Source organism: Cinclus cinclus, chromosome 20 (assembly GCF_963662255.1).
Source record: "Cinclus cinclus chromosome 20, bCinCin1.1, whole genome shotgun sequence".
Classification (NCBI taxonomy): domain Eukaryota; kingdom Metazoa; phylum Chordata; class Aves; order Passeriformes; family Cinclidae; genus Cinclus; species Cinclus cinclus.
Genome location: NC_085065.1, coordinates 5,439,580 through 5,451,660, shown reverse-complemented (window position 1 = coordinate 5,451,660; position 12,081 = coordinate 5,439,580). Strand labels below are relative to the sequence as shown.

The window sequence follows — 12,081 nt, the reverse complement described above, 5'->3', positions numbered from 1 at the left end:
GGGTGAGGGGACGAGATGCTGCCGCTGTCTCTCCGGATCACTCTGCCCTGCTGTCCCCCACCCACCCAGCGGGGTCCCCCCTCAGGTGACACTTACCTGTCCCCCCGCTGTGGCACGCGCGTGCCCACAGTGCCACCCACCTGCCGTCCGCCGTGTCACCAGTTGCCTTCAGTACCGCTCAGTGGCCCTCCTCGCCATAATCTGTCACCCCCAGTGACTTCTGGCCACCGCTGCCCACCCGTCTTTGCCCCCAGCCCCACCAGCTGGGTGACATCAAGCAGCAATTCCAGCTCAGGGACCCCCAGGGGCAGACTGGGCACGGTCCCTCTGTCCCTGTACCCCCTCCCGCCGGCGTGTCCACTGGGAGAAGGACAAGCACCCCACTTTTCCCGACAGGTTATAGGGGGAAGGATTTTGTGCGGCTGTCGGCACAGGGACTGATTCCCTCCAGCAGCACTTCAGGGGTGCACAGCACTGGGGAGGGGCCAGGTTAAAGCCCCCCTCATCTCCATCATCCCCATCCCGCCTTCCCAGCTCCGCTCCACACCAGCAGCAGCTGCATCCACCGGGCGCAGCCTCTGGAGGCAGGGAGCTGCCTGTCCGCTCCAGTGCACCCCAACAGATTCCCCCAGTTCCCTCGGTGTAAAATTATTGGGAAGCACTGGTCCCCTGCTCATTTTCCACTTGGAGACGAAGAGGAAGGATGGACCCTTTGACCGCTCACTTAAACCTGCCGTTGATTAATTAGTCCGGCAGCACCAGTTAGTGGAGCATCACATGATTTTGATTTGAGTTGATATCACGAGTGCTATAAATATCAAATGGGAGATGTGCAGGGAGGCGGATCAGCTGCCCTGATGTCCTCAGCTACTCAACGGTGACAAGCAAAGGCCGTCTCCGGGGCTTCCCCCTTTATTCCCTCCCTGCAGAGGGACACATGGACCCCTCTCCCTATTGCTTCTTACCCACACAGCCCCAGAGGCAACTGAGAAAAGCCAAATCAAAGAGCAGCCCGGGGTGGCTTTGTACCCTGTTTGCCAGCCTGTCACTGTCACTCCAGAACCCACATTTCCAGCAGAGACAGCATGTCCATGCTACTGGATGCCACACCTGGGCTGAAGCACCAGCTGAAGAGGAGGATTTAGACTCCATGATCTTAAAGGTCTTTCCCAACTCAAATGGCTCTCGGAGGAGCCAAGGGCAACATCTACAGGGGGAGCCTGCTCCAGCTCTCAGTGCTGGCACACAGCTGGGAGCTCCAAGACCCCAGGAACTGATTCCTCTCACCCCAATACACATTTTTGGGAATTCTGTTCTACACATGGATAATTTTAAAATCTAGCACAGCCCAGCATTGCTGAGCTGCCAACCTGCTCCCCTGCCTCACTCCAGCCAGCACCGACAGTGGGAAACTGGGAGAGGGAGCCAGCACATTTCATTACCGGCACACAGCAGACTGCAGGGTTTTAGTGCAGATAATAATTCAAAGTTATCCCCGTGCAGATCCATAACCTGGCAGTCATTACACGCAGAGCTGCTGCCTGCATGCACGGCTCGTGGTTTTTTTTCCCAGCGATTACTGCAGCAGAGGATTTTGTAGGACAGTGCCGCAGTGGAGCACTGGCAGGAGCTGGGTGACAATACGGCTTCGAGGGCAGGATCTCTCCCAGTCCTACCCTGCCACAGATCCCACCACACATAAAGCCAGGAGAAACCCCAGCAGGTCTGACCTGGAAGGAGAATCCAGAGAAAATGCAATGTTTAACTCCGAAATACACGTGGTGCTGGGCAAGATGCAAGTCTGAAGCTCGTGCAGCCTGGCTGTGGGATTTGGGATCTGGGATCTGTGTTTGACACAGACAGAGGATCCTGCTTCCTTGTGAGAGGGAAACCGAGTCACGGTAGAGCACAGCAGTTAACGTTATAACAGGAGGGTGTGCAGCTCACCCACAGCAGAAAAAATTTGTCTGTACACCCAGTCCATTCCCAGTTCCCCCAGCAGACACTGGCACACACTGTGGAGCCGCCGGGCCCTCTCCTGGGCTGGCTCTGCTCTGTCCAGCCCCGCAGTGGCAATGCCTGGGCAGGGAGTGTCCCTTCATTAGTGCTGCTGAGGGCTCCACAGCTCCTCCCTGGGAAGGTCCCAGAGGGGTGTCAGGGCAGCACATCTGGAAGAGAATCTCAGCACAGAGAGGTGACAGTGAATCCTGCCCCAAAAAGTAGTGCATTTTGAAGAACTCCTGCTGACTTCTCCAAATGTCACCAACGCAATTTTGTCACAGCTTTGGGTGCCAAGGGCCCATGAGCTGCATTCCCATGGGTTTCCCAGGCAGGCACTACCCAAAGCTGGCTGCTCCCAGCTCGAAGCCATGCTGTGCACATGAGTGGGTGGCTTTGACAAACGTGAGGTTCTGAGACCTCACCAGGGCAGCGTGCAGGAGGCAGGTGGGTCTGGGATCCCTGCATCTGAAATTGCTCCTCTCACACCTCCACCTGCTTTAACACTGGTTTTGCTCCCAGAAGACAAAGCTACCAAAATCTTGCTGGGCAAGCAGGACCCTCCACACCCATTGCTGAATCCCAGGGATGGAATCCCCCTGAATATCCCGGGAGGATATCCAGCCTGGGCAACCACGCACCAGCATTGCTGGACCTCACCTCCATGGAACCACCAGGACTTTGCAAAAGCTCCACAGAGGCCCTCACTGCTGGGGACAAGAAGCAGCTTCAAGTTTCCATTGTTCTGCCTCCTCATTCTCTCTCCCCTGGCCAGCTGGTCACCAGTGCCACATCCAAACCTCCAATGGCTCTTCCTTTCCCTAGGACCAACCTATTTTCACACCATGCATTTGCAAAGTCCCTTATTCATTTGTTTGGGGTTTAAATGACAATTTTCCCTTTTTAATCGAAACACTTCAAGGCAGGAATCGCACAATCCCCAAACACAGTGCAGGGGAAGTACACCAGGGGGGAATTCATCCTTGCAGGCTGAGACTGGAGCTCAGAGTCATCAGGATTTTAACCATTAACAAAAAAATCCCACCCTACTGACCCCCAAACTGGGAGCTGTCCTAAACCCCATAGTCTTTACATGGGAGGGCATAGGGATGAAGAGGATGGGTCCTCTTCCCAGGATAAAAGGTTCCCAGATGGGAGGGTGGCACTGAGAGAGCCAAGACAGGGGGTTAAGGGGGAACCCCTGGAGGGGGCAACAGGCTGCCCAGGGGGGGAGGAGACGGAGTACTGGGAGAGCTTTGCTGAAGGAAGAGAGAGCCTTGCTAAGGGAATGAGAGAGCCCGGCTGGGGCAGCCAGGCCAGAGAGTTCGGGTACAGCCCCCGCAGGAGAGGTCACACCATCGAGGGTATCCAGAGCCGGGCAGAGCCCCTCCTCTCTGTGACTCCCCAGCAATGACCCCCCCCCTCTCCATGACCCTCTTTGACGGAACCCCCCCATTGACAGCTCCTCTCAATGAACGCCCCCCAGCCTGAGCCCCTCTCAATGAGCCTCCTCAATGAACGCGACGTCACCAACGCCTCACGATAAAACCCCCACCCAGCCAATCAGCGCCCGGCCCTCCCCTTCCTCCGCCCGCCTGACCCCGCCTCCGCTATCCTCGGCCAATCGCGACGCCGCCTGCAGCCAAAACACAGGCGCCGGCCAATGGGGAGGCGCCGGAGCAGCTGGAAGGTTCGAAGCCGGCGGTGGGCGGGGCGCGGGGCACAGCGACAGCCAATCAGCGCGCGGGGGCGGGGCCGGCGGTGCCCCCCGGTTCTCCCGGTGAAGCGCGGCGGGCGCGGCGCGCTCCGGGCGGTGCGGGCCGGGGCCGGGGCCGGGGCCGGGGCCGGGGCCGGGGCCGGGGCCGGGGCCGGCCCGCCAGCCATGTCCGTGAATATGGAAGAGCTGCGGCACCAGGTGATGATCAACCAGTTCGTGCTCGCGGCGGGTTGCGCCGCCGACCAGGCCAAGCAGCTGCTGCAGGCGGCACACTGGCAGTTCGAGGTACGGGACGGGCCGCCGCCGGCACGGATCGGGATAACCCGCACGCGAACCGGGACGCCCCAGATCCCGATCCGCACGCCCGCCGCCCACCTGCCCGCAGAGCCGCGGGGCGGAAGGCGGTGGGGGCGGGTCTGTGCGGCCCCGGCCCACCGACACGCGTGGCCGGGTTTTGGGGGGGGTCCTGGCCGCCCCCCCCGGAACCCACGCCGGGCCGGGGGGTGGGGGGGCGCGATCGGCCCCGGGCTCCGCCGGGTCTATTTATACCCGGGCAGTAACCCGAGCTGCGGCTCAGCGCCCCGGCCCCTCCCCTGGGCTCCGATCTGGGGGTGCCGCTGGGAGGGAGGTGGGGGGTGTAAACACGGGGTTCGGGGTGTCCCCCTTGGCGTGGGGCCCCCCTCGAGCGAGTGTGAGACGCGATCTCCGGTGGGTCGGGGCAAGGGCAGCCCGTAGGCCTGGCGGGGTTGGGGGCACCCCCGGATGCCCCCTGGGCGGTCCCAGGGAGGTGGGAGCGAGCGGGGCCGTGCGGGGTGAGCTTTGGGGGACCCGTGTTTTCCCTCCCCCTTTGTCTCGGGTGGGCTGGAGCTGACAGCTTGTCCCCACAGACAGCCCTCAGCGCCTTCTTCCAGGAGACCAACATTCCCAGCAGCCACCACCCCCCCCAGATGGTAAGTGGGACCCCGGCCCCTCCCTCACCCCTGCACCACCCCATCCCCTCCCCATCACCCCCAGCCCCAAAAACACTTTCAGACCCTTCCCAGCACCAGCCAACCCGCATACCTCCCACCCCTACAAGTGCCCCCCCCACCCCCCCGACCAGCCTCCCCCCCAACCCCAGATCCCCCAAGCCCCCCGAGAGGATGCAGCCCCCAGCTCTCGGAGCTGTCAGCTCCCTGCCAGCCATATTGCCGGGCGCCCGCAGGAACACGCAGCCGGAGAATGTAAACACGAGCTAAAATGTCTGCCAGGAAATAGTTTGTGTCGGCGAGCATCGCGCTGCAACTTGGGCTCCCCGCGTCGGGGGGTCACGGCTGGATCCCCGTTTTCCCCCCACGCCACTTGACCTTGGCCGAGGGCACATCCCCTCGGCCAAACGGAGGAAGTTGTTCCCCTCCGGGTGTTTTGTTTTGTGTTTCTTGGGGGGTTTTCTTTCTTGTTTCCCCCCCCCCGCCCCCCCGCCATCCTCCAGTGTTGAGGGAACTGAACGGTGCCACGCGTGGGGGAAGGAGCCGATCTGGGTTAAACCGAATTTTGCCCCTTTTCTGGTTCCATGGGGAATCGCCAGCCGGCCCGGCATTTCCTGCAGCAAGTGTTCTTGTTTCCCTCGGAGAAAATCGTTTTGTCAGCCAGCTCCCACTAAAACCCCCTTTATTGCAATCCCTCCCCACCCCGCACGTTTTCGTGCTGCCCTGGGGAGTTTGCAGAGGGTCTTCCTATGGAAAAGCCGCGTTCCCGGAGGGAGCAGGCGGGAGCCGCCGGCAGATCCAGGCCTTGCTGTTTTCACCCCGAAAGCCTCACCGGGGCAGTTCCTGCCGGGATGTAAAGCAGGGCTGGTGAAACCCATCCCGGCCCCATCCCTGTGCAGGGACCCACCACCCACCCCAGCCATGACAGGCACCCCATTCCTCCCCAGCACGGAGGATCTGGAGCCACTCGGTTCTCCCCCTCCCCAGCAAAATTTTCATGACACCGTGTGCTCCACGTGGTGTCAAAATACCTTTTACCTTCTCCCCAGATACTCCTATTTTGGAGAATTCTTGGTAGTGTTTCCTTCCCACTCCCCAGCATCCTGATTTGTGGAGTTTGAAATGCCCTACAGGGCTCAGGGCAGGTGTGAGATGAGGAGTTTTGTACTTGCAGTTTCTATTTCTTTTTCTGGCGTCGGGGAACAAAGCTGTGAGTGCGGCTGTGGTTCAATGGGCGGGGGCTTGTTCCCATCACCCCTACTGAATGGGGGGCTCCCCACACTCCCCAAGCCCCTGCAGATTCCAGGCTGTGGGGCCAGGACTCACCGGAGTTGTTTGTGGTGACCAACCCTCTGACAGCTGAGAGCTCTTCTCAAGATGTGTTGGAGGAGGAAGGCAATAATTACATGGAAATTCTTTTTTTTTTAAATTAATATTTCAAATTAATCTGGCAAACATCACCCCAGAAGCTCAGAGCTGTGTCTAGGGCTGGCTGTGGTAGTGGTGTTTTTTGTTTTTTTTTCAAAACAGAGCAAATGCAAGGTTTTTGGGCTTTGTTGTTTGGTTGGATTTTTTTTTTTCCCAACAAGTTTCTTTTTAGATACTGCCAAATGTATAGGTTAATTTAAAAAGCAAAATCTGGGTTGGCACCACTTCAATCTGAGCTCTGAAATGAGTTCTGTGGAAGAATATCCCTGGTTAACTACAAACCTATTCAGTGCCAGCCAGGCTGTGACTGCATTTTTGGGATGCCCCAGCTCCACAGGCTGATGGGAGCCAGCTGCTACTTTCCTCAGGCTCGGGGAGCACCCCAACTTCAGGGGTCTGGGCCCCCCAGCAAGGGTTTGGCTGCTGCTCCTTTGATCCCAGCATCACTAAGGGTGGCTGGGATGGGGATGAGGAGGAACCTGTGAAAGGGATTTAGGTATTGGCCTGTGCTAGGGAGCAGCAGCCAGGGGTGAATGCTGCGATGGATAAGTCCCAGGAAGGGGGAAATCAATCAGCTATTCCCCACCAGAAACATCTCAATCCCTCATTGCTAAAGGCTGCAGACACTGTTCAAGTCCCTTAATTCTGCTCAAAGTCCCCACAAGTGGCTGTCAGGAGCTGTGGCCCCAGGAGGGCAAGAGGGATTTGGGATGGATTTAAGCCAGAGGGGTAAAACCTCCCTGTGCTTGGAGCCCCCCCTGCCCACAGGCCCTTCCCTATGTGTGCAGCCTCATGGCAATTTGTATACGTGGCCCTATCCCCCTTTTAGCACCTCCCCAATTCTTAGTTCAGCAAGTTGTTTGCTGATTTGGGGTCCCCGTACCAGCCCCTGAGCCTCAGTGCAGGGCTGGGTCCTCCCTAGTGGATTTTTCCTCTGCTGGGAAAAGGAACGGATCCATCACTGTCCAGGTGCTAAATTTAGCTGGCTACCAAGAAGGCAGGGGCTGTACCAGGAACTGGGGGGGGGGCCCGCTTGCCTTCTGCTCCTTCTGCCATAATGGGGTGTGAAGGGGAAGAGGGTGAGGAAACTGAATGAAAGGGGGTCCAGGTTGGTCCCCAACACCCTCCCTACCCACCGTGCTGGACCCCTTTGTGTCATCCCTGTTAGTGCTGCTCCTCAAACCCGCCTCATCCATGGGCTTTGAGCATCTGGGATGGTCCAAAATGTCCTTCCCAAAAACGCTGGAGCTTCTCTCCAGGCACCCCACACTTTCGGTGGAGCCACGCAGACCCTCGGGGGCTGCACCAGCCCTCGGAGGTGGGGGTGCACCAGATGAGGGATACAGGCAAGATCCTCAGCGATGGGTCTGGCTGTCGTGGGTGGGTTGGGACACCCAAAATCCCCCGTGACTGAGCTGACAACCCCGTTCTCCTGTGCCCTGCAGATGTGCACCCCCAGCAACACGCCGGCCACGCCGCCCAACTTCCCGGACGCGCTGGCCATGTTCTCCAAGCTGCGCACCTCGGAGAGCCTGCAGAGCAGCAACAGCCCCATCACCTCCATGGCCTGCTCTCCCCCAGGCAGCTTCAGCCCCTTCTGGGCCTCCTCGCCCCCCAGCCACCAGCCTGCCTGGCTGCCCCCGTCCTCACCCACCACCCATGGCCTCCACCACCACCTGCACCACCCGCAGCCCTCCTGGCCTCCCACCCCTCCGCCCCCTGCCCCCCCACAGAAAGCCGTGGCCACCATGGATGGTCAGAGATAAGGCTGGGGCTGGTGGAGGGTTGGGGGGGGTCAGGAGGGGCCGGGCCGGGGCGTTGGGAGCAGGGGCTCGCCAAGAAACGCACTGGAATAATTTTCTAGGTTTTATTATTATTTTTAGGGGTGGGGAGCACATGCTGCCAGGGAGGGCATTGACCCATGAGAGCCTCTGGCTGTTCTCTACTCCCCTCCCCTTTTTTTAAAAAATATATAACTATAATATATAAATATATCTAATGTATATAAATCCAGAGAGAAGGAGCAGCAGTGTGGAGGCAGCTGCTGGGTGTCTAGGGAGTTTTCCCTATGGCTCTATCCCCACCCAGTATCTCTACATCGGGGCAGGAGAGGGAAAGGGAGGACAGGAATAGCAAAAATAAATGGATGGAGGTGGCTGTTGGCACCCCAGATCATGGCCACACAGATATGGAGCCACTGGACACCCTCCCCAGCTCTGGCTTTCCTGGGCACTTGTTGCAGTGCCCAGAGCAAATGCAGCTCTCTGGCTCCTGAAATTCAGCCCGGCTTCTTGCACAGACCCCCCCACTGGACTTGCCCCCAACCCTATCCTCCCTCCCTCAACACCCCCAGGGCCTGGGGGTTTATCAAAGTGATGTCCCCCTGTCCTTGTTACTGCCCTATGTGGCACTTCCCCAGGCAGGGGGGCAGCTGGGGGTTTTTTAGTTTTCAAATCAATGTTGCTTAAAAAAAAACAAACAGAAAAACAAACTAAAAAAAAAAAACCACAGCAAAAAAACCCAAACAGGTTGAAGGTTTTTTATTAATTTAAAAAATAATAAAAATTTTAAAAAATCACTTTTTTAACACCAGCTATCCCTGCCTTTTCTCTCTTCTGGGTGGGTGTCCCTGGCAGGGAAGTGAAAATGAGGGTGACTTCCATGTGAGGCAGCGTCACCAGTGGGGACTTGAGTCCATTCTCTGCCTCCACAAGTCACCACTGCTGTCCCCAAAGAGGGGAGATCAGAGGGAAGGGAAGAGCCAGGGCCGTGGGGGTGCTGTGCCAGCACAGTGAGGAGCCCCCATGTTCCAGGGGGTGCAGCCAACACCCTCACAAAATCACAGCTTGCAAAAGTTTCCCCCAGCAACCTGGGCCTCCCAGCCCCCTCTCCCACCCTGTGATGAGCTTCCCCCAGGCCTCAGCACTGTGGGGACACTGGGGGAGGGGGTGATGTCCCCCTCTGCAGAAGGGTCACCAGCCAGAGGACATGGGAGCTCGCCAGGCCTCTTGTCACTGTGTTTATACAACAAGCTGGGGTAAAACCCCAAAAATGGAAGTACAGCAGCTCCAGAAATGCCAGGAAAGACACGGAGGCTCAAGGCAGTCCAAAGCTTCCTGCAGGGATGGGAAGGTACCCAGGATGGCACAAACTCCAGGGAGAAAAGGCAAAAAAAACCTATCTGGGATTAATTTACCTGCTCCAAAGATCACCCAAGGCTGGGAGTGTGTTAAGGGGGTACGGGAGGGTGGAGTATTTATAGGGTGCATCTGCATCCTGGGGACAGCAAAAGGGGCAGGGGGGTGATGGGCACCAAAGAGGTGACCCCAGCTGGGCCATGTCCTGCACATGCACTTGGTCCCAAGGATGTTTGTTTTTAAGCCACTGAACCCCAGCCAGGAGTGCAGGATGGTTCTTTGTTGGATCTACTCTGGTGCCCAGTGATTTGCTCAGAGTGTTCCCAGGTATCCTACAGAAGGTGGCACTGGGGGGGGATCCCAGATCCTGCTGTGTCCACCTCAGTATACCCAAAGCAGGTTTTGAGCACCTGGGTTTCCCCTGAAAAAACAAACCAACCAGGGAGAACATTGCAGGGGGGACTCCCTGGGAACCAAGATGCCTGTGGAGTACAGTGGAGCAGACAGGGATGGAGGCTGTCCCTGGGTGGTGGGGGGGAAGGTTTAGGGACATCCACCAGGAAGGCAGGGTTGCCACAGGGCAGCCCCCAGGGGATGTCCCCCATAAGGTCTGGGTCACCCCATGTTCCTCTGGGGTTCCCCTCAGGGTTTCTCACCCTCCCACTCACCAAGAGGTGCCACCAGCTCTGCATCCCTCCAGGAAGTGTCGCTGCCTGTGTGTAGAGGGGACATCCCCAGCCCCCTGTGCACACAGCCTCTTGTCTCCAGCTGTGACACCCCTCAGTGCTCCCCTGTTGCTCCAGGGATTCCCTTTCCCTGCCCAGTACCCACCCCCTGTGACATGACTTGTGTTCAGTCTCAGCACCCACTGAGGCTTCTTCCCATCCACAGTGAGGGGTGGGTGGCACGGGGGCCTGGGGAGAAGCAGCCCCAAGCCTTGGGGGTGGCACAAGGGAAAGGAAGGGACATGTCATTCTCCTGGGGTTGTGGTGTATTGGTTGGAGGTGGGGAGCAGAGGGGTTTGCACCTTCAATCAATGGCAGCGCTGCAAGAGGGACAAGGGGGTGACAGAGGGGTTTTCTTCACCTGGAGATGGGGAAGGCAGCTCAGTGATGCTCATCCCGGGGGATAAGTGACAGCAAATCAGCAGCTTGGGGTGGGAATTGGTTTTGGCATCAAACTGTGTTCTACTGCTGCCCTTCTCACTGAGGTCCCCATTTTCCCCCCTTCTCCAGCAACAAATGGGCTCCTCCTCCTCCTGCTGCTGTCCCAGATCCCTTTTGGGGTCAAGGGCTCCCCTGGCAGGGCACAAGTGGGGCTCATGAGGACCACGGGGTGCACGACACCAGGGGGCTGACACAGACCCTGGGAGGGGGTTCCACAGGGGCTGTTCCCAGGATGTGGGATGCTGCCAGCCTCTCCTTGTGCATGAAGAGAAGATCCTGCTCCACTCAGGAGGCACAGGTGCTCGGCTGCTCGTCACCCTTTATTTCTGCAGGCTGGAGTTGCGTGCCCCTAGGGAGTCCGGCCCCGGTACAAGAGTCCATCCTTGCCCACCAGGTCACACACGCCAGGCTGGGAAGGAGGAGATGGGTTGGCTGCCATGCTGGGCTGCATTCAGCATCCCCAAGACAGCCTCCCCACCCATCTCCTCCTGGGGAAACTGAGGCATAGATCCTCCCCCAGACACTCAGCATCACCCTCCAAGCCTCGGTGTCTGCTGCCTGTATCCCCACCTTCCCCATCCCTACCTTGCTGGGGTCTGGAAGGAGGGGCTCCATGGGCTGCACGGGGTAGGTGGTGGTGTGTTTGCCCCCAGAGTACAATGGTGATCTGCGGGAATACCCCGAGACTGCCTGCACCCTGTGGGACAGGGCATAGGGCTGCTCAGTGCCCAGCACCATGGCACCCTGTGCTTCAACCTGCTATGCCAGGGAGGGGTTCAGGAGGTGCTCCCCCTCCTCCAGCTGCTGCAGGAGACCCCTTCCCACCCAGCCCTGCAGGATCTGCCCTTTCCCACAGCCCCAAGAGCTGCCCACAGTTGTGACAGGTCCTAGTGCCCATTGCAGGGGACACCAGGAGGCAGGAGCAGGGCTCTCCCAACTCCAGGACTTGGTTTTGGGAACTCCTTTCACAGAAAGCACGAAGTACCCACCAAGCCTGAGCTCAGGCTGACACCAGACACAACTCATCACATGTGGCTTCAGGGCTTGACAGGACAGTACAGAGGGCTCTAAAACCCCTCTGACCTGGGGCAAGCCCAGCTGACTCTTTGCAGCTCCTCTCTGCCCAGGCACCTCCAGCCCCTTCTACCCCACCCAGGGAAGAGCTCTCCTTGCTGGGTCAGGGCTCCCTAGGCCCCAGGGATGGGTCCCCATGTCCCTACCTGTGCTCCTGTACTTGAATGCAAGGGTGCCGCTTGAAAGCACGGGGCAGGTGCCCAGAGAAGCCAGGGGATGGCGGCGGCATGGATGGGATGATCTGAGAGTGTCTGGGGAGCGTGACAAGGGCCACAGGTGGGTGACAGGGGCCAGAAGAGCCACCCCTCACACTGCAGGGCACGGCCAGCACCCATCTGCTGGTGTCCCACCCCCTGTGCACTGGTACTGGTGCCACTCACTGGCCAGGCAACTGCACAAATGGGTCACAAGGTGAGTATTTGGAAGAGGGCACCTTTAGGAGCATTCTAAAACAGGGAGAAAAGTTCTGGGCAGGCTTCTGGGGGACACAGCCCTGACTATGCAGGCAGAGCCAAGTGCTAGGCACAGCACTGCAGGGAGTTCTGGGATTTTCAGGGGAATATTGGGGTGCTGAGTCTGGATTCTCCACCACC

General features: G+C 58.7%; 1 protein-coding gene across 1 annotated transcript; it reads left to right on the top strand.

Annotated features, from left to right (window-relative positions):
• The first annotated feature begins 3,839 nt into the window (after positions 1 to 3,839).
• UBALD2 (UBA like domain containing 2) lies at positions 3,840 to 9,377 on the top strand. Its single transcript, XM_062506352.1, has 3 exons — positions 3,840 to 4,000; positions 4,603 to 4,665; positions 7,557 to 9,377. Exons 1-3 carry the CDS (start codon positions 3,881 to 3,883, stop codon positions 7,875 to 7,877), a joined length of 504 nt encoding a protein of 167 aa, XP_062362336.1. The 5' UTR covers positions 3,840 to 3,880; the 3' UTR covers positions 7,878 to 9,377.
• Positions 9,378 to 12,081: the final 2,704 nt, after the last annotated feature.

Coding starts and splice junctions, on each gene's coding strand:
- UBALD2 (XM_062506352.1), top strand. CDS start 3,881: ATGTCCGTGAATATGGAAGAGCTGCGGCACCAGGTGATGATCAACCAG. Junction 4,001..4,602: donor CGGCACACTGGCAGTTCGAG/GTACGGGACGGG, acceptor TTGTCCCCACAG/ACAGCCCTCAGCGCCTTCTT. Junction 4,666..7,556: donor GCCACCACCCCCCCCAGATG/GTAAGTGGGACC, acceptor TGTGCCCTGCAG/ATGTGCACCCCCAGCAACAC.